General features: G+C 50.5%; 6 protein-coding genes across 6 annotated transcripts; 4 read left to right on the top strand and 2 right to left on the bottom strand.

The window, feature by feature from the left end:
* The first annotated feature begins 760 nt into the window (after positions 1-760).
* On the top strand, positions 761-4,057 carry FOBCDRAFT_211971 (or S-antigen, N-terminal domain-containing protein). Its single transcript, XM_031182266.3, has 2 exons — positions 761-1,839; positions 1,892-4,057. The coding sequence occupies exons 1-2, from the start codon at positions 1,207-1,209 to the stop codon at positions 3,827-3,829; spliced, it is 2,571 nt and encodes an 856-aa protein (XP_031043034.2). The 5' UTR covers positions 761-1,206; the 3' UTR covers positions 3,830-4,057.
* Positions 4,055-5,479, bottom strand: FOBCDRAFT_211970 (uncharacterized protein). Its single transcript, XM_031182265.3, has one exon. It carries the CDS (start codon positions 5,285-5,287, stop codon positions 4,505-4,507), a length of 783 nt encoding a protein of 260 aa, XP_031043033.2. The 5' UTR covers positions 5,288-5,479; the 3' UTR covers positions 4,055-4,504.
* Positions 5,480-5,682: 203 nt separating this feature from the next.
* On the top strand, positions 5,683-8,001 carry FOBCDRAFT_211969 (FMN-dependent dehydrogenase-domain-containing protein). Its single transcript, XM_059609336.1, has 4 exons — positions 5,683-6,060; positions 6,130-7,407; positions 7,466-7,539; positions 7,611-8,001. The coding sequence occupies exons 1-4, from the start codon at positions 6,033-6,035 to the stop codon at positions 7,695-7,697; spliced, it is 1,467 nt and encodes a 488-aa protein (XP_059463862.1). The 5' UTR covers positions 5,683-6,032; the 3' UTR covers positions 7,698-8,001.
* A 1,796-nt stretch (positions 8,002-9,797) lies between these two features.
* FOBCDRAFT_5161 (uncharacterized protein) lies at positions 9,798-11,369 on the top strand. The gene is made up of 3 exons (XM_031182260.3): positions 9,798-10,214; positions 10,274-10,826; positions 10,878-11,369. The coding sequence occupies exons 1-3, from the start codon at positions 10,069-10,071 to the stop codon at positions 11,208-11,210; spliced, it is 1,032 nt and encodes a 343-aa protein (XP_031043028.2). The 5' UTR covers positions 9,798-10,068; the 3' UTR covers positions 11,211-11,369.
* On the bottom strand, positions 11,222-12,444 carry FOBCDRAFT_5158 (HCNGP-like protein-domain-containing protein). The gene is made up of 3 exons (XM_031182258.3): positions 12,343-12,444; positions 12,214-12,280; positions 11,222-12,138 (listed from the first exon to the last, which is right to left on the bottom strand). Exons 1-3 carry the CDS (start codon positions 12,421-12,423, stop codon positions 11,528-11,530), a joined length of 759 nt encoding a protein of 252 aa, XP_031043026.2. The 5' UTR covers positions 12,424-12,444; the 3' UTR covers positions 11,222-11,527.
* A 390-nt stretch (positions 12,445-12,834) lies between these two features.
* Positions 12,835-16,581, top strand: FOBCDRAFT_267447 (uncharacterized protein; the record flags this gene model as incomplete). The annotated part of the gene is made up of 2 exons (XM_059611403.1): positions 12,835-13,864; positions 13,919-16,581. 2 exons carry the CDS (start codon positions 12,835-12,837, stop codon positions 16,579-16,581), a joined length of 3,693 nt encoding a protein of 1,230 aa, XP_059463861.1.
* Between the last annotated feature and the right edge of the window lie 83 nt (positions 16,582-16,664).

The following is a 16,664-nucleotide window of genomic DNA, read 5'->3' as shown; positions in this document are numbered from 1 at the left end:
TCATGGCCAGCAGTGGCGTCTGCACCGGATCCATCCGCGCCGCATGTTAGACTAATCCTATGGATGTGGTTGGCAAGGAACACTGCATCAGGTAGAGAATGCTGTGTTTCGCGTCCGTTCTGTATGATGGCATAAAAACTGACAGCCCGGAAACAGTCAGATACTCGGAGGTAGTAAAAGCACAGGGCAACGGTAGTCCAGCTGTGATTCTGGCAGCCTCGACGACAGAATGCACTCAGCTGGCCGTTTCCGCTAGTCGCCAGACCTGTCACTTTTTACCATCCATGACCCAGGCATTTGGCAGGAAATGTGAGCCAAGCTCGTCGAGACTTTAACCAAGCTTTTCTTGGCGGTGCGATGTTCTACAAAGCCTTGGCATCTGCAGGCTGACAATCTGGGTAGGGCAGATTCGAGATGCCGTACATGACTGTACTAATATGAGAGATCAAGTCATATGCCCAATTGACAGAAATTTCATCTTCAATCGGGGGATGTGCTTTGCATTGAGGATTTCATAGTCATGCCCACTTCGCATGTTTTCGCCGCGCCTGAAAATGGTTGCTCTTATCCCAACAAGCTCCAACCGTTTCTCCATCTTGCTCGACACCGTTCGGGAGGCGCTAGGGACCACTACGGGGACCTCTGCAGCCGCTAGGAAGGTACCTTTCCAATTGGCTCTTTCACCCCCTCCCGTCCATCCCGCGATTGCAAACCTTCTATCATGCTGGCTTACAGGTACTAAGGCAGTGCTAGTTAGTGCCCAGTAGGTACTGAGTATCGTCCGTCACTTCTACTTGCTGCCGCTACCGCCGCCATCCATCTCCGCCTCCACGACCCAATATTCGTCATTCGCTCACTCAGGTCACATTTTCTGCCTCAACTCATCTATAGTGTATAGTATTTGTATTTCTGATTGGGTTTATTGTTTTTCATATTCTCGGCCGATTTCTTGGATGTCGATCTCGCACCCTCTCGTACCCCTCCTGCAGGCTTAGAACACGCAGCCGCAACCGCCGCCGACGCGCCCACAGATTGAAACGCCTCTGCTTCAACGGTCGTACCCGCCGCATACATATAATTCAACGGCTTCCCGATAAGACTTAAAAAATAATCCAGAGCAAGAGGCTGCGAGCTCTCGCTCCAAGGATTGCGACGTCGGTTTTCTGAGCTCGACGTCGCTCTCGACCTTGGATCCTGGTCCTTCTTATGCCTTTGGCACCACGTCTGGGAATGGGCCGCCGGTCGAGATCTTCTCCCTCGCTCTCCAATCCCACAGGAGCTCCTGGTCCTACGAACTCTAACGTTCCAAATACGCCTACGAACCTCGAGATATCTTCTCCTGCCGAGTCTGCTGGCTCAGCGACCTCTCCCGCCCCGCGGGCTACCTCCCCCACCGCATCTACCACCTCTTCTACGCGCCCAAGATTTCTTTCGCGCCTGAGCCTCCCTCTCTCGCTCCCTTTGCGCAATCGGAATCGCAATATCACCGACTTTCATATTCGTGCTGAGGAACCACACCGTCGATACAGTGCTGGCGACAATGTCCGTGGTGCTGTCGTCATAGTCGTCGTAAAACCTGTTCGCATTACTCATTTAACCGTATCGCTACACGGATATGTCCGTGTCTTAAAAGATCCGACTTCGGTCGCAAAAGCGCAAGGAAGTATCGTACTACCGCAGAATGGGGACTCGGCGCGCCCACGATATCACGGCAATGGTCTCGCAAGCCTTTTCCAAGACGAGCAGGTATTAAGCGGCGAGGGGAGGCTGGAACCTGGCAGATACGAGTTTGGGTTCGACCTACTGTTTCCTGACAAAGGACTTCCAAGCAGTATTGACGTAGGTTTACTGCTTTCCTCAATTATTCTCTCGTCACTAATTTACCATGCAGTTCGAGCGAGGGACCGTTTCATATATGGTAACAGCCACGCTAACTCGACCAACATCGATTGCCCCAACATCATCATGCGAGCGAAAAGTTATATTAGTAGAGGATGTGGATGTTGGACTGCTGCCTGTCCCTCGGCCGCGCACCATCTTCTTGGAACCGATATCGAAACGAAATCGTAGGAGAAAGTCTATGGTGATGGACAAATCAACTGCAGCTCCCTCCGAGATCAACGAATTCAATTCGGAGCAAGATCCTTTGGAAACACCAACAGAAGACCTTCGTGAGCAGGTGACGAATCCGAGAAGTCCAATACAGAGCGATATGCGAAGCGAAATCAGCGGCGAAAGTGGCGTCAGCAACAGCACAAGCTTGAGTAGGCCGGAAGCCGCGCTGTCCCAGGTCGGGACACTCACATCGGCTAAGCAACAGGCAGTTGATAAAAAGACGATTACCGCGACAGTTGAGCTGCTGAAGGGCGGTTGCTTACCGGGTGATGCTGTCTCCGTGCGGGTCACGGTTCAACATACTAAAAGGGTGAAGAGCATGACTGGTGTGATTGTAACACTCCTCAGACAAGGCAAAATCGACAGCAACCCACCGAGTGCTCTGTTTGACGAGACTTTAAGTCGTGACGATGTGGCTCGCATTGATAAGGAGGATGTGTTTCCACGATCTCGGACCGGTTTGGGTGGTCTTTCGTTGACATCTTCGAGTTCTACAAGCATATTCCGTAAGGACCTTGACCAGAACATAGCACCACTAATCATCGACCCTAACACCATGCAAACATCGGTCACCGTGACCGTTAAGCTACCTGACGACTCCTTTCCGACAATTAAAGGTGTGCCTGGAGAGATGATCAGCTTCAAGTATGTGGTTGAAGTAGTTGTTGACCTTGGTGGGAGACTGTCAAATCAAATGCAAACTGGCCCAGCCAGATTCGGACCTTATGGCCATGGAAGTGCAGACAATCATACATACGGGCCAAGAAGAGGCGCTAATATTGCAGACACTTCTCAGATGCGCCATGAAAAGGGCGTTATCGCGGTATCGATGGAAACAGTCGTTGGCACAACTGATTCATCTCGCGGTAAGAAAAAGTCGAGAGCTTCGCCCACTTCGCGAAGCGTACAGATTCTTGAAAGCGACGAAGAAGAGGTCCTAGGCCAAGAACCAAATTACGCCGACGATCCTCCCCTTGAGCCATACTCGAACAGCACGCCACTCTCGCCTGGTGGTTATTTTCCATCACAGGCCAATGGGAGCCGACTTCCAACGATCCCTTCTCATCCTCCGCAGCCATATTCACGACTGGTTCCGGTGCAACACCCGTCGCTCTGGCCTCAAGACGTTGCTGGGTCAAATTTAAGCGGCCCTGTTCATTCTCCTGCCGCGCCTTCATACATCCCACCTCCGGAGATACTGAATCAGAACAATCTTTCCGAGAAGGAGAGGATTAGGCAAGCAGAAACACGACTTTTACCAAGCCAACCGCCGGAAGCGGGCCCATCAACAAGTCATGATGACGAAGATATATATGATGCCGAGGATACGCCCCGTGTTCCTGATCTTGGTGGTGGCTTTGTTCCAAGTGCTCCCAACGCTCCAAGTGCCCCTGATGCGGGACCTTCGGCCCCTTCAGAAGACGATGTTGACTTGCCAACAGTGCTTCTCCCAGGGGTTGTTGAAGACAAACAGGAACTCGAACGTCAACGGCTTTTGAACGAGGCCAGTGCGCCGCCAGATGTTCCTGAGGACATGCAACGACGAGCGGACGAAGGCCCATCGAGGGAGGTGGAAGCTGATGCGGAAGCAAGCGCTCCAAGTGCCCCAGTGGTGGATGATTATGATGATTTTCCAGGTTACGGATCTAGTGCGGGACCTTCTGGGACTTCGAGGCATGCCGATGGAGAGCAGCTGCCAGCCTACCAAAGATAAGCTGGTGTACGTAGAGGCGTGTGTATTGCATAGGCGTATGAGTGTATGGGATATGATGGGTATGCTATATAATTTGCTGGCGCATAGGTGGGAACCCTAGCGTTTGGATATATGATGAAAGTCAAATCATGATAAAGTTGTTACTGCCTGTACCAACAAATAACAATAATTATTATTGAGGATGAAGATTAGCTTTGAGCTGAAGTTGTTTCTTGTACGAAGTTCCAGCCATTGATTTCAGTAGGAAATCAGGATCTATTATCCAACTCTGGAGATATTCATACAATGATATACAAAGAGGGTCACCAGTACCGTGAAGTCAGTGCCAGGCAACTCGCCTTCGAGGTCATCGGTCATCTCGAGGTTGCAGGACGAAGAAAAGTCCCAAACCCCTGCAGCATGTTGCATATCTTCGATCTAAGATTGATGAACAGCAATCCACTCCCTAGTCGAATGCGAAAAACTTGCTTAACACATCACTCCAAGAGGAAGCTCCAGGCCTGAATCCACTCCCATTATAAGATGCTATCGTCAATTAAAACCATGCGAGTATCTTCAAAGCAGCGCTCATGATACATCGGTCAAGTCTGGTCACATATTTATCTTATCTATCATGTCAAGAGAACCTGGGTGATACCCAAGCAATGCCACCAGGACTTTTTCGTTTCTGTCTATTTAATGCTGCAGCACAACATGATGGCCCCTCTCCCAGTTATCCAAACTTTCCTTGATATTGACCCAATAGCGCAGACGCACAGCCTCATGTTTCGCAGCCTCGATATCATCATGCTGAAACGCGCGCTCGAGTACCTGTTCACTCTCCGCAATGCGTGCATCGTTCGCGGCACGAGGTTCGTCTAGATCCTCCTCGTGCTCGGCATCCTCAATCTCCTCGCGCGCCTCAAGCACAAGCATTAACAGTTCTGGCTCTTCCACCTTGAGGGTCTCATCGTTGGCGACGTCGACACCTCGAAGAGAGAGTAGATATTGTGCTCGCAGAAGAGGGTTAGAAAGCGTCTTATAAGCCTCATTTATGAGCGCTGACATGGCCTCGGCACGAGCTTTGTCCTGAGCAGGATGCATATCCGGATGAGCCCGGGCTTGCAGACGGAGAAACTCACGGCGCAAAGCGCGAGTATCGATGGGAAAGTGTCCTGCCGGAGGAGGACCATCGGGAAGCGTCTCAGGGAAGAGGTCATAATGTGTCGAGGGTGGTGCACCGGACGAGGCCGGTTCTTGCTCGGCCTGCGCGGCACTAGATACGGCGCGGGCATGAGCTCTGTTCGTTGCTGGGCCCCGAACCGCCACTCCGAGAGCTACATGATGTCGTGTGGGCGTCGCTGCTACAGACGGTCGATGCGATGGCACAAGAGTTGAAGCTCGGCGAACTCGGAGTTGACACCGGACACAAAGCCGAGAAAGGTCGCGCACGGCGGGAGAAGTAACAGAGTGTCGCATGCTTTTAGGGCACTGAAGAACAAAGGTCCGGAGAAAGAAGGTATGTAGGAGTGCACTGAAATGAATGAATCCGAGACAGGAAATTTTACTGATAAAAAATAGATGGTCGTTCCTGGCAAGTATAGCTTTGGAAGGCGTTTTCCCGATGGATGTCGTAATAAATCGTTAGCGCAAATTTGACCTCATCGGTTGTGGCGCGCAAACGGCTTGATTTGTGGCGTTGGGTTGTCATGATGGGCTCTGTACCTTTACCTCTAGCGGGGCCCTTACCAGTGAAACCAATGTGTTGGGCGCCCTATCATAAGTACCTGTACAGACTCAACACGCTGCTCCATGTTTTTTCGGCCAAGGTCGCCGGTCATGATCGGGATCCAGTCCGACCCAATGGCGGGCAACGTAATTGTACACAGCCTTGTATTTCGTGCCATGATGAGACTGAACAATGGATATCTCCATGTAAATTATATGAATCCTTGCTCATGAGAGCGTCCTTGTGATTCGAAGCCGCCTCATCAATTTCTCTTGGGCATTTAGTCACATTTCCGTATCAATTACATTCTCACAACATCTGCGTCCCACAAACCACCCCCAAGGAAACCCCCAATTCTGAGAACCCAATTGGAGGCGGGACAGTATCTGCCGAGTCTGTAGATCAGTCAAACTGGTCTTGACATCTTTAATAGACCATTTCGCGCCACATCTTTCCTCTTGCAACTCAATTGACTCGACTCTGCGCATACACAGCATGGCCAAGGTTTTCGACGCGGCTGAAGGTATGAACAACGCCGATTGGAACTCAACAATGTTAACAGAGGGCGCAATAACTGACACACTCGCGATAGTGGCCAAACACAACACCCCGGAGAGCTGCTGGGTCATTCTCTATGGCAAAGTCTACGATGTGACTGAGTTTCTTCCATCGCACCCCGGTGGTAAGAAGATCATCCTGAAGCTGGCGGGAAAGGATGCCACCGATGAATATGATCCCGTTCACCCACCGGGAACCCTCGAGGAGAACCTCAAGCCCGAGAATATCCTCGGTGAAGTGAATCTTGAAACACTCACTGACTCCCAATCGACCGGCGAAAACACCACCACACAGTCCCGAGATAACCAACCACCACCAATGGCATCACTCATGAATCTTGATGAGATCGAGGAAGAAGCTACCAAGCGCATTTCGAAAAAGGCTTGGGCATACTACTTTTCAGCCGCCGACGATCTATTTTCAAAAACGTACAACAACCATGTCTATAAAAATATACTTCTTAGGCCACGCGTATTTGTTGATTGTACAGCTTGCGATCTTTCAACCACATTGATTGGCAACAGAGTCGGGCTACCAATCTTTGTCGCCCCTGCTGCTATGGCCCGTCTAGCTCATCCCGATGGAGAACAAGGCATCGCCAAGGCATGCTCTCGATTCGGTGCCATGCAGATTGTGTCGAACAACGCGTCGATGACTCCTGAGCAAATCATCGAGGGCGCAAAGCCAGGCCAGACTTTTGGTTGGCAACTCTACGTCCAGAACCAGCGAGAAAAGAGCGAGGCTATGCTCAAGCGCATCAACTCTATGCGAGAGTACTACAAATTTATCTGCCTGACCCTTGATGCGCCTGTTCCTGGTAAACGCGAGCTGGATGAGAAGCAAAACTTTGATTACTCTGAACCCAGTCCTGCCAGTGGTGAGAGCAAGCCCGGTGCTGGAGGTGTTGGTCAACAGCTGTTTTTCGGCACAGCGGCCGACTTGACTTGGAAGACAACTCTTCCCTGGCTAGCTGCTCACACAGATCTACCCATCGTTCTCAAGGGTCTGCAGACTCATGAGGATGCTTATCTCGCAGCCAAGTATGCTCCTCAAGTAAAGGCCATCATCTTATCGAACCACGGCGGTCGTGCTGCCGACACAGCCCCTCCAGCTATACACACACTTCTCGAAATCCGCAAATACTGCCCTGAGGTTCTGAGCAAGGTCCAAATATGGGTTGATGGAGGCATCAAGCGAGGAACAGATGTTGTAAAAGCATTGTGTCTAGGAGCCAGCGGAGTCGGTATTGGGCGAGGTGCTCTCTTTGGACTTGGCGCTGGTGGCCAAGCCGGCGTTGAGAGAACACTCGAGAGTAAGTTGAGCCTGTGATTTTGAGAATGCCCGAACCCCGGCTAACACATGCAAAACAGTCCTCGAGGCAGAAACAGCAACATGTATGCGACTACTCGGAGCCAAGAGTATCTCGGAGCTCGGACCTAAATTCGTAAGATTTCCCCATCTTTTCCCCAGACTCTGCTCCCCGTGGTTGGCGATCTCGACTAACTCGCTTGGCAGGTCAATGCTCGACAGGTGGAACGAGATATCTACGATGGAGATTCAGGGCTGGACCGTCAGGGCTTGTGGACAAAGTCTAAGCTGTAAAGTATGAAGCAGCAGGCGGTCGATATCTTCATATGCCAGATGCAGCCTCGGCTTGGATACTAGATCTCCTTCAGTCTCCACTGCAATTACCAGGGAGCCCTGTTTCCTTAATCGAAGCGGCAACAGCGGGAGCTCTCGGGGAAGACGGCTTTGGTAATATGGTGGGCTGGCCAACACCGTTGCCTCTGGGTAACATCGCGGGGATAGGGAAAAGTGAGGCATAAGAATCTCTCTGATGAAATCCTTCAACTTTTCCACAGTACTAATACATTTCGAAAACATTATTCCAAAGAATGAGTTTCTCTAAGAAATTGGGATGTTCTCACTGCAAGTAAAAAATTTACAATAGTAGTTCAGGATAAAACTGCCAAACTTTTGATTTCACCACTATCTAACCTTGCAGGGGGAATCGTGGCCCGCTTCGGAGGCAAAAGCAATGAGATCTGAAAGCTAAAATTGAGTAATCACGGAGGGGGAATAAGGAGAATGATACGATACTGTACGAAGGGCTGGCCGTAAATGTTAGCTGTGCCGAGGAGGCATCATGCGGCGCAGTTGGAATTGGTTTCTAGGGTTGCCTGGCGATGTGTGAACTAATGAAGTTTGAGTGTTTCAGGAAGAACATGTCATGAAGAAAGAAAAAAAAGTCACGGAATTCTCTGTAGAGACAAGTACCGATCAGTTGTCTGTTAATCAATTTATCTTGCCCTGCAGTCATGGCGGAAATAATAAATAGATTCCACAAAGCCAAACTATGTAGTAGTGATTTGTGGTGACAATGCAGGGACAAGGGTTATCAAATCAAATCACACCCTGGGCTTAGAAAACTTGGAAACCAACCATACCATGAGAGGATGCCCGGCCGAGATGGTGTGTCACAGCCGGCCCTCCCAGAGGGCACATGGATAACTGAGCTGAACCCCTCTGCGCCGCTTGCTTCTCTTGGAGCCACTCCGAAGCTCAGGTGCCGCTTTCTAACGTGGCGTGTCGTGTCATTCATGCCAATCAGAATAAATTGGTTGGTTGTCATGACAAGCCACTGAACAACTTTAAATATTTGGTGCAATGTAGGAAGAGGGGTGTTACGACCCATCAACGATATATGACAGACAATCCCAACCGTCAATGACGATGCATTTCCGTTGGACGAACATTCCAACTTCTGTTCGACCCGGTTGGGCTTAGTCTGCTTGCTGCTTGATGTTGATCGTCGAATTGAGAAAGGAGGGCGCAGGCTTCTGTGTTGGCCTAGCTGAAGGATGTTTCGTGATTCGTCAGTTTTAATTAGCAACCTCAATTCTATGCCTGTCGCGTGCAAAGTTCTCTTCTCTCCGTTCGGCACATTCTTTTCGTGGATATTTTGACTCTATGGGCTCATCTTTCAGTTGGCATGGTGTCTCATCGTGGAAACACAGAGTAAGAAAAAGACGACTCCGTTTGATGATTCCTCAACGTCAACAACCTCTGCCACGTAAATTTGCTTAACCAATTAGGGACGGCTCAGGAACACTTGCTAATTAAAAGTATCCTATATAGACCTTGCCACCAGACAATTTAAAAATGTATTGTTTAAAGCGGCGGCAGGGTTCAAGGAGGCTTCGATTTGTATCCAACGTGTTGTATCATGTGCCATGTCAAATCGGCCCAGTTTATGCCCATGCTTTGCCCTCAATCTGAGGGGTCCTTTCACAAACAAGCTTTGTTAAACTAGGGAAAGAGAGCAAGGTTGTCTGAGCGATCCGCGATCCTGCGTGTATGCAGCAGAAGATGGAGGGCGTCCCGGGCATCGTCCGGGTTAATCAGCGCGGTTTGGCGACGTCGGACAATAGACACAGAGACTGCAAGAAGATACCCCATGTACATGTGGTGCTTCCAGGAGATTCACAAGCTGCCGAGGAACAATGGATATAACGGACCAGGAGCCTAAGAAGCAGGAGGGCTTGACCAGGGTCTTTCAATCGAAGGAAGCATCCCCTCTCCACCCCCAACCCATGCGGGGCAAACCTGGGGAATAGCGCCGTGTCGCTCATCGGACACTTGCCTGATTGGGCAGTCAATGCCCGGGTACAGATGCAAAGGGACTCGGATCATGGCGATCTAGTCCCGCCAAGGTTGAAGGCTGCATAGATTATTTGTGGGTGTCGTTACTTCCTTCTTGTTTCGCCGCAAGGTTTGCAGATTGCCAGTTCGACCGAGTAGGTGAACCCTGGTGGAAATACTTAAATTCGGCCATTGTTCCCTCTTCATCGCCATTTGGTGTATGTTGAAGATTGGCTTGTTCTTCACTTCCACGACGTCGGACCTGTCCTGTCTTGTTACAACACCCCTTTCACACCCCTAATTATCCTTTCTTTCCTATCATCAGGTCAACATGTCGGAAAAGAACGAGGTCACCCAGACCGAGAATGGGACTGTCCCCAGGTCCAAGAAGCGAACTTGCGCGAGACACTGCAAACGCTTCTGGTGGGTTTATCTCATTATTCTCTGCGTCATTGTTGTCATCGTGGTTCCTGTGATGTGAGTTGCAAGCCGCTGTTCTTTCAAGCGTCCATTGCAGAACTGACTTTACCCCTTAGAATTCTTGTCGCTGTCCCGAAGATTGCACAAAGTAAGATCAACGAAGCCAAGTTGGAAATCCAATCCGTTCGAATTCTTGACACCGAGAGTGACGCCTATCTCATGGAAATCGATTCTTCTATCACAACCGATGGCAAGATCCATGCCAAGGTTGATCCTTTTGAGGCTGATATGTATCTCGAGGATTGGCCAGCACATGTGGCGTTTGCTACCGTGAAGATGCCAGAGACCAACAGCAACAAACACCAGGTCGTCAATGTGAGCCAGCAGGTCACAATCACCGACATGGAGGAGTTCACTCGTTTCAACGTCTGGTTCCACAACAATGAGACGGTCCGTGTCACCGTATACGGAAAGACGAAAGTGAAGCCAAGCGGTCTATCGCGCAAGTACGGCGTCACCTTCAAGAAGACATTGGAACTCAAGGGTCTTAACCATTTCGCTGGCACTGAAGTCAACGACGGCCACATCGGCTTTGGTAGTGGTAAAGACGGACCCAACTTCAACGGCACCACCACGATTCCAAACGCTTCCGTGTTCACACTAGATAATGTAAGCTATCGTTCACAGTCGATGCATTTGCCAAACTAATCGTGAATTCAGGGCAACGTCACCTTCACAAATTTTGTTGGAGATATTGAAGTCGGCACCCTGACGATTCCAAACTTGGTGCTCAAGCCAGGTGACAACGTCGTCAACATCACCGCCAGCATGAACCAGAGTATTATACTCAACGCCGTCCAGCAAGAGCCCTACTGCAAAACAGGCGTCCTCCCCTTCAAGTTACTGGGCAAGTCGGTCATCAACCATGGTGAAAATCTTACCTATTTCGCCGCAGCACTGGCGAGTTCAAATCAAACAGTTGAAATCGACATTGGTGCCATTTTGAAGAAGGACCTCGACTATGAGGTCAAGTGCCAGAGCAAGAATGATTAATTGCAGAATTCATTGGGATTTTGGGCTGCATGCCCTGTGTGCATGGAAGCAACAGAAAGGTCATGAATTATGCAATTCTGGTGGCGATGGATGATGTACGCCGTCGGGTCGATTAATGTAAAGCTATGAGGAGGTGGTGGTTTGACCAAAGGCGCGGGCGGTTATAATGATACCTTTGATGCGAGTCGCCCTGTGTCCAACAGGTCTCTGAATAAAAACTTCCGGCTCTCCATCTCGTGAGTGTGATGTCTGCTTGTCATTTTCCTCGGCAAAGTGCTGTCGCTGCGATCATATGTTGTGACCTGGCGCCTTCATTCTTAATTCCAACTACTTTTCCGTTTCTCGCCTCTTAAGAGTCCACTTCTCGCTGTTGTATCCTGGCCTGCCGATGTTGACGATGGGACAAATTCAACAGTCGTCCTGGTACCAGTGGTCTTCTCTGCTTCTTTCTCCTTCAGCACTTTGTCGTGGCTCTTCCGTAGCTTCTCCTTGAACGCCCATTCTGGAAACGCTGCAGGATTCCACAAATCCGTAGCTAATGTAGTTGAATACTGACTGTGCTCATCGACTTCGACAAATCTCATCAGTTTATCCATCAAACTGGGATTTTTGAGTGCAGTTGATTGCTCCAGTTTGGCATTGAAGTGTGTTCCCTTCTTCTTGAGCTCAAGGAATTTCTCAAATTTCTTGTTTGTGCCGGGCGGTGGTGATCCTGGGGGCGATGGGGGAATGTTTAGGTTAGGTGCTGATGGTAACGTCAGGTCACGAAGAAGAGCACGATTGCTCGAGTATGGTGAAGCAGATCTAGATGCTGGATCTTGATCATCTAGAACAGCTCCTTCCATGGGTGGCAGGAAAGGTCCCAAGGGCGCAGCATTTTGTTGAACTGGTCCGATGGGAACATCTTCCAGACTCTTATACTCAGACGCTACATAGTAGCAAGGTCAGAGATGGCTTGAAACGGAATCAGGTATGTGGAGAGTGCGAATGAGGAGGTCCTTACCCAATGTATTGGTCTTCTCCTTTACTTCTCGATCTTGCTGTTTGTCATCTGTAGTGTTCACTCTTTGCTGATGATAATTAGACAAAGTTGTTGCTATATGGTGGAGAACAGTCATGGGAAATTTCTTACCTTATTCTGAGATATAGGAGGTTCGACCTCTTGTATTTCTTCCTCATCATCGCTGCTTGCATATCCGACGAGGCCGGCCATACTGTCACCTTGAACTTTGAGATGTTGGAGATGAGACTGACGCAGTCAATCAACATGAAACCGAGGTAGCTTGACCTAGAATCCGTTTGGGACTAGCGCGGCTCCTGTGTGTGGGTCTTTTTGTTGGATAAAGCCCGGATAATGAACCCCAGACTTTCAGCCCATCAGCCTTCCAATGAAGCTAAAGTTTCATTCTCACATCAACACAACGGCCTTCCCTATATTCATCCAGAGACAAACCGCGGCGCCTGATTACTCGGACAAGGCGCTTGAGGGAAGCTTACGGGCCTGTAAATTTGCGCCGCGAATATACGATCACGCGCTTGTGGCGCATTGCCTAGGCTTCGGCCTTCCGTTTCAAAGTACTACTCACCAACGAAGTGTCCTGCTGAGCCTGCGAGACCACCAATAATGGCTCGGCCGAGAGACTCGCGCTCACCAAGTCCTGCAGGCAGCACCCACAGCTCTCGCCGTCACCGCAATGATGATCGTCGAGCTAGGGATCGGCGTAACGATGGACGGGACCATCGGCGACGTAGCAGATCACGCAGTCCAGATGTGAGAAGGCAACCACCTAACTATGGCCGGTTTTATTCTAACGATCTTATCCATGAACAGCCCAGAAACCGCGACCGCGAAAGAGATAGAGACCATGGGCGAGATCGAGATTATTATCGACGGAGAGACCGCTCTATAGACCGGCGCGACGACAATTATTACCGAGGTGGACGACGAGACCACCGCGAAAGAGATCGCAGGAGATCCCGAGAACGCTACGATGATCGCAATCGATCACCCGATAGGCGACACAACCGCAGCCGAGAAGGTGATCGGGATGTGAGAAGGCGAGACGACTCCCGCAACCGCACCCCTGGGCGCCGTGAGGGTACGGCTGACTCCCTTACTCGCAGCATCCGTGAAGATGGTAGAACACAGAAGATCTCACTTGGCGACAGTGGGAATCCCGATACTGAGGAGGTTCGATTGCAGTCTCTCTTTCATGAAAGTATTGCTAATGGATGTCGATTGCAGAAACCCAAGGCTGATTCTGGACAGCCGGAGGTCAACAAGAAGGCTGAACGATTAGCCAAACTTGAAGCGTGGAAGAAGAAGAAGGAGAATGCGAGCCAGAAACAAAAAGAAGTAAACCCTAGCCAGACAAGGAACCTCTTGGCTGAAATGGACAAGAAAGCGAGTGGGGCGTCCTCAAAAACAGTTTCTCCATCAGTTTCTGCGACTGCTTCGCCGGCTGCAACACCGACTGTTGCTTCACCTGTTGTCCCATACTCTGGCAAGTTTGACCCTAAGGCCATCGCAAAGAAATCGGCAGCTTCCCGGACACATGAAGGCGTAAAACCAGCCTTGGGCTCTCTGGGGGGGCAGCCCGAAAAGCTCCCGGTCCCTGCCAAGCCCCCAGTGCCTGTAAAACCGTCTACCAGCGGTAGGTTCTCATCCTCGGTTCTCCCTTCAAGCTCAACTGACAAACCTATCCTAGCATCGGCTCTCCCTGCGAATCGAACAAAAGCTAGTGGGTTTGGATTCGTGAAGAATAATGCAGAAACTGACAAGCTCCCCACTAAACGGAAGCTTGACTTGGATGAAGAAGACACGACTAAACGAAAACTTACTAAGCTTCCTGCCCTGCCCATCGAGGCTGACGACACTCCATATGCCGATCAGGATGATGATGAATCCGATGGGGACAACTTCGCGGAGACTGAAGAGGAGGCCGCCGCTGCTGCTCGTGCAGCTCACGAGAGACGGTTGCAGGCAGAGAATCAAATGGATACGGGTGAGGAAGAGTCAAAGACGACCGAAATCCAGATCAATGGAGATACCATGTTGAACAACAACGCCGCTCAACCCGACATCACCACACAGATGGAGGTTGACGAGGAGGAGGATGACGTCGACCCACTGGATGCATTCATGGCTGATCTCAGGCAGACAGACGTGAAACAACCGGCTAGGACATCCAAAGCACAAAAGATCCAGGAGCCGGAGGCTTACTTCAGCGACGATGAATATGATTTCAATAAGAAGGACACGGGTGACGCAAACGCCTTGCTAGCGATGACTGCGAAGCGAAAGAAGAAAGACATTCCGGCGATTGATTACAGCAAGATCGAAATTGAACCTATCCGCAAAAACTTCTGGGTCGAGCCAGCTGAACTCAGCCTACTCACAGAGGCCGAGGTAGCTGATCTTCGCCTAGAACTCGACGGCATCAAAGTCAATGGAAAGGATGTTCCCAAGCCTGTTCAGAAATGGGCGCAATGTGGTCTGACGCGACAAACACTCGACGTCATTGATAACTTAGGCTTTGAGAAACCTACCCCCATCCAGATGCAGGCTCTTCCTGCTCTCATGTCTGGCCGCGATGTCATCGGAGTGGCGAAGACTGGTTCAGGAAAGACAATGGCTTTCTTGCTTCCCATGTTCCGACACATCAAGGACCAGCCTCCATTGAAGGATACAGATGGGCCTATCGGATTGATTATGACTCCAACACGAGAACTTGCAGTCCAGATTCATCGAGACTGTAAACCTTTTCTCAAGATGATGGGTCTTCGATCTGTCTGTGCTTACGGTGGAGCGCCCATCCGAGATCAGATTGCTGAACTTAAGCGTGGCGCGGAGATCATTGTGTGTACACCTGGTCGAATGATCGATCTTCTAGCTGCGAACCAAGGGCGGGTTACTAATCTCAAGCGAGTTACATATGTTGTTCTTGATGAAGCTGATCGAATGTTCGATATGGGTTTCGAGCCTCAGGTCATGAAGATCTTCGCAAACATGCGACCTGACAGGCAGACTATCCTCTTCTCGGCTACGATGCCTCGCATCATCGACTCGCTGACCAAGAAGGTACTCAAGAATCCTATCGAGGTTACAGTGGGCGGTCGTAGTGTTGTGGCAAAGGAGATTGATCAGATCGTTGAAGTTCGAGATGAGCCATCCAAGTTCCTGCGTGTTCTCGAGCTGCTTGGAGAGCTCTACGACCGTGATGAAGACGCCCGCACCCTCATTTTCGTGGAACGTCAAGAAAAGGCCGACGATTTATTGAAAGAGCTTATGATCAAGGGTTACCCCTGCATGTCCATTCATGGAGGTAAAGATCAGATTGATCGTGATTCTACCATCTCAGACTTCAAGAAGGGTGTAGTGCCTATCTTGATCGCTACTTCGGTGGCAGCTCGTGGTCTTGATGTCAAGCAACTCAAGCTCGTTATTAACTACGATGCACCGAACCACTTGGAGGATTATGTTCATCGTGCTGGCCGAACTGGTCGTGCTGGCAATACTGGTGTCGCTGTCACATTCGTCACGCCAGAGCAGGAGAACTGCTCTGTCGGCATTGCCAAGGCTCTTGAACAGAGTGGGCAGCCGGTACCAGAAAGGCTCGACGAGATGAGGAAAGCTCATCGTGAAAAGGTCAAATCAGGCAAGGCCAAGGACACATCTGGCTTTGGCGGCAAGGGTCTCGATCGTCTTGATCAGGAACGTGAGGCTGCCCGTCTCCGCGAGCGCAAGACCCACAAGGCCGAGGGCGAGGAGGAGGAGGTCAAGGAAGATAAGAAGGAAGAGGAGGACGATAAGGCAGAGAAGGCTCTCAGTGCGATCCGCGCGGCAGCATCAGGCGTTCAAGCCCGCGAGTCAGCAAAGGCTGAAGGCGCAGAAGTGAAGCCTACCCAACAGGCAAACATTACTGGTGGAGTAAAAGACAAGTCCAAAGACCCGCTCGACAAGGTCAGTTCAGCCGTCTCCGCCATCAACAGCCGCCTCGGAAAGGCTGGCCAACTTCGTGCTGGTCAGCCCATCGACAACAAGGGCCCAGATGCTGGTGCGTTCCATGCCACATTGGAAATCAACGATTTCCCTCAAAAGGCCAGATGGGCTGTCACCAACCGAACCAACGTAGCCAAGATCCTAGAGGCTACAGGTACATCGATCACAACGAAGGGCAACTTTTACCCACCGGGCAAAGAGGTTCCCGCAGGAGCCGAACCAAAACTGTATATTCTCATCGAAGGCGATACCGAGGTTGTGGTCGGATCCGCTCTCAGCGAACTCACACGCCTATTAAGAGAGGGAACAATAGCTGCTGCAGATGCCGACAGTCGAGCACCAGCCAGTGGACGATATACAATTACCTAGCCATATGAGGTCTTTCGCTGGAAGACGTCGGCCCGCTGCTTTCATTACTGGTTCGTTGATGGACGGCGTTGCAGAGGCTACGT

Source organism: Fusarium oxysporum, chromosome I (assembly GCF_013085055.1).
Source record: "Fusarium oxysporum Fo47 chromosome I, complete sequence".
Taxonomy (NCBI): Eukaryota; Fungi; Ascomycota; class Sordariomycetes; order Hypocreales; family Nectriaceae; genus Fusarium; species Fusarium oxysporum.
Note: the sequence above shows the minus strand (reverse complement) of the source record. Positions and strands in the feature narration are given on the sequence as shown.

Excerpts from the sequence above, each read along its gene's own strand:
- FOBCDRAFT_211970 (XM_031182265.3), bottom strand. The coding sequence starts at position 5,287 with ATGCGACACTCTGTTACTTCTCCCGCCGTGCGCGACCTTTCTCGGCTT.
- FOBCDRAFT_211971 (XM_031182266.3), top strand. The coding sequence starts at position 1,207 with ATGCCTTTGGCACCACGTCTGGGAATGGGCCGCCGGTCGAGATCTTCT. Across the intron at positions 1,840-1,891 it reads GACTTCCAAGCAGTATTGAC|TTCGAGCGAGGGACCGTTTC; the intron begins GTAGGTTTACTG and ends TTTACCATGCAG.
- FOBCDRAFT_211969 (XM_059609336.1), top strand. The coding sequence starts at position 6,033 with ATGGCCAAGGTTTTCGACGCGGCTGAAG. Across the intron at positions 6,061-6,129 it reads GGTTTTCGACGCGGCTGAAG|TGGCCAAACACAACACCCCG; the intron begins GTATGAACAACG and ends CACTCGCGATAG. Across the intron at positions 7,540-7,610 it reads CGGAGCTCGGACCTAAATTC|GTCAATGCTCGACAGGTGGA; the intron begins GTAAGATTTCCC and ends CTCGCTTGGCAG.
- FOBCDRAFT_5158 (XM_031182258.3), bottom strand. The coding sequence starts at position 12,423 with ATGGCCGGCCTCGTCGGATATGCAAGCAGCGATGATGAGGAAGAAATA. Across the intron at positions 12,281-12,342 it reads CTCCTATATCTCAGAATAAG|CAAAGAGTGAACACTACAGA; the intron begins GTAAGAAATTTC and ends AATTATCATCAG. Across the intron at positions 12,139-12,213 it reads GGAGAAGACCAATACATTGG|CGTCTGAGTATAAGAGTCTG; the intron begins GTAAGGACCTCC and ends GCTACTATGTAG.
- FOBCDRAFT_5161 (XM_031182260.3), top strand. The coding sequence starts at position 10,069 with ATGTCGGAAAAGAACGAGGTCACCCAGACCGAGAATGGGACTGTCCCC. Across the intron at positions 10,215-10,273 it reads GTCATCGTGGTTCCTGTGAT|AATTCTTGTCGCTGTCCCGA; the intron begins GTGAGTTGCAAG and ends TTTACCCCTTAG. Across the intron at positions 10,827-10,877 it reads CCGTGTTCACACTAGATAAT|GGCAACGTCACCTTCACAAA; the intron begins GTAAGCTATCGT and ends TCGTGAATTCAG.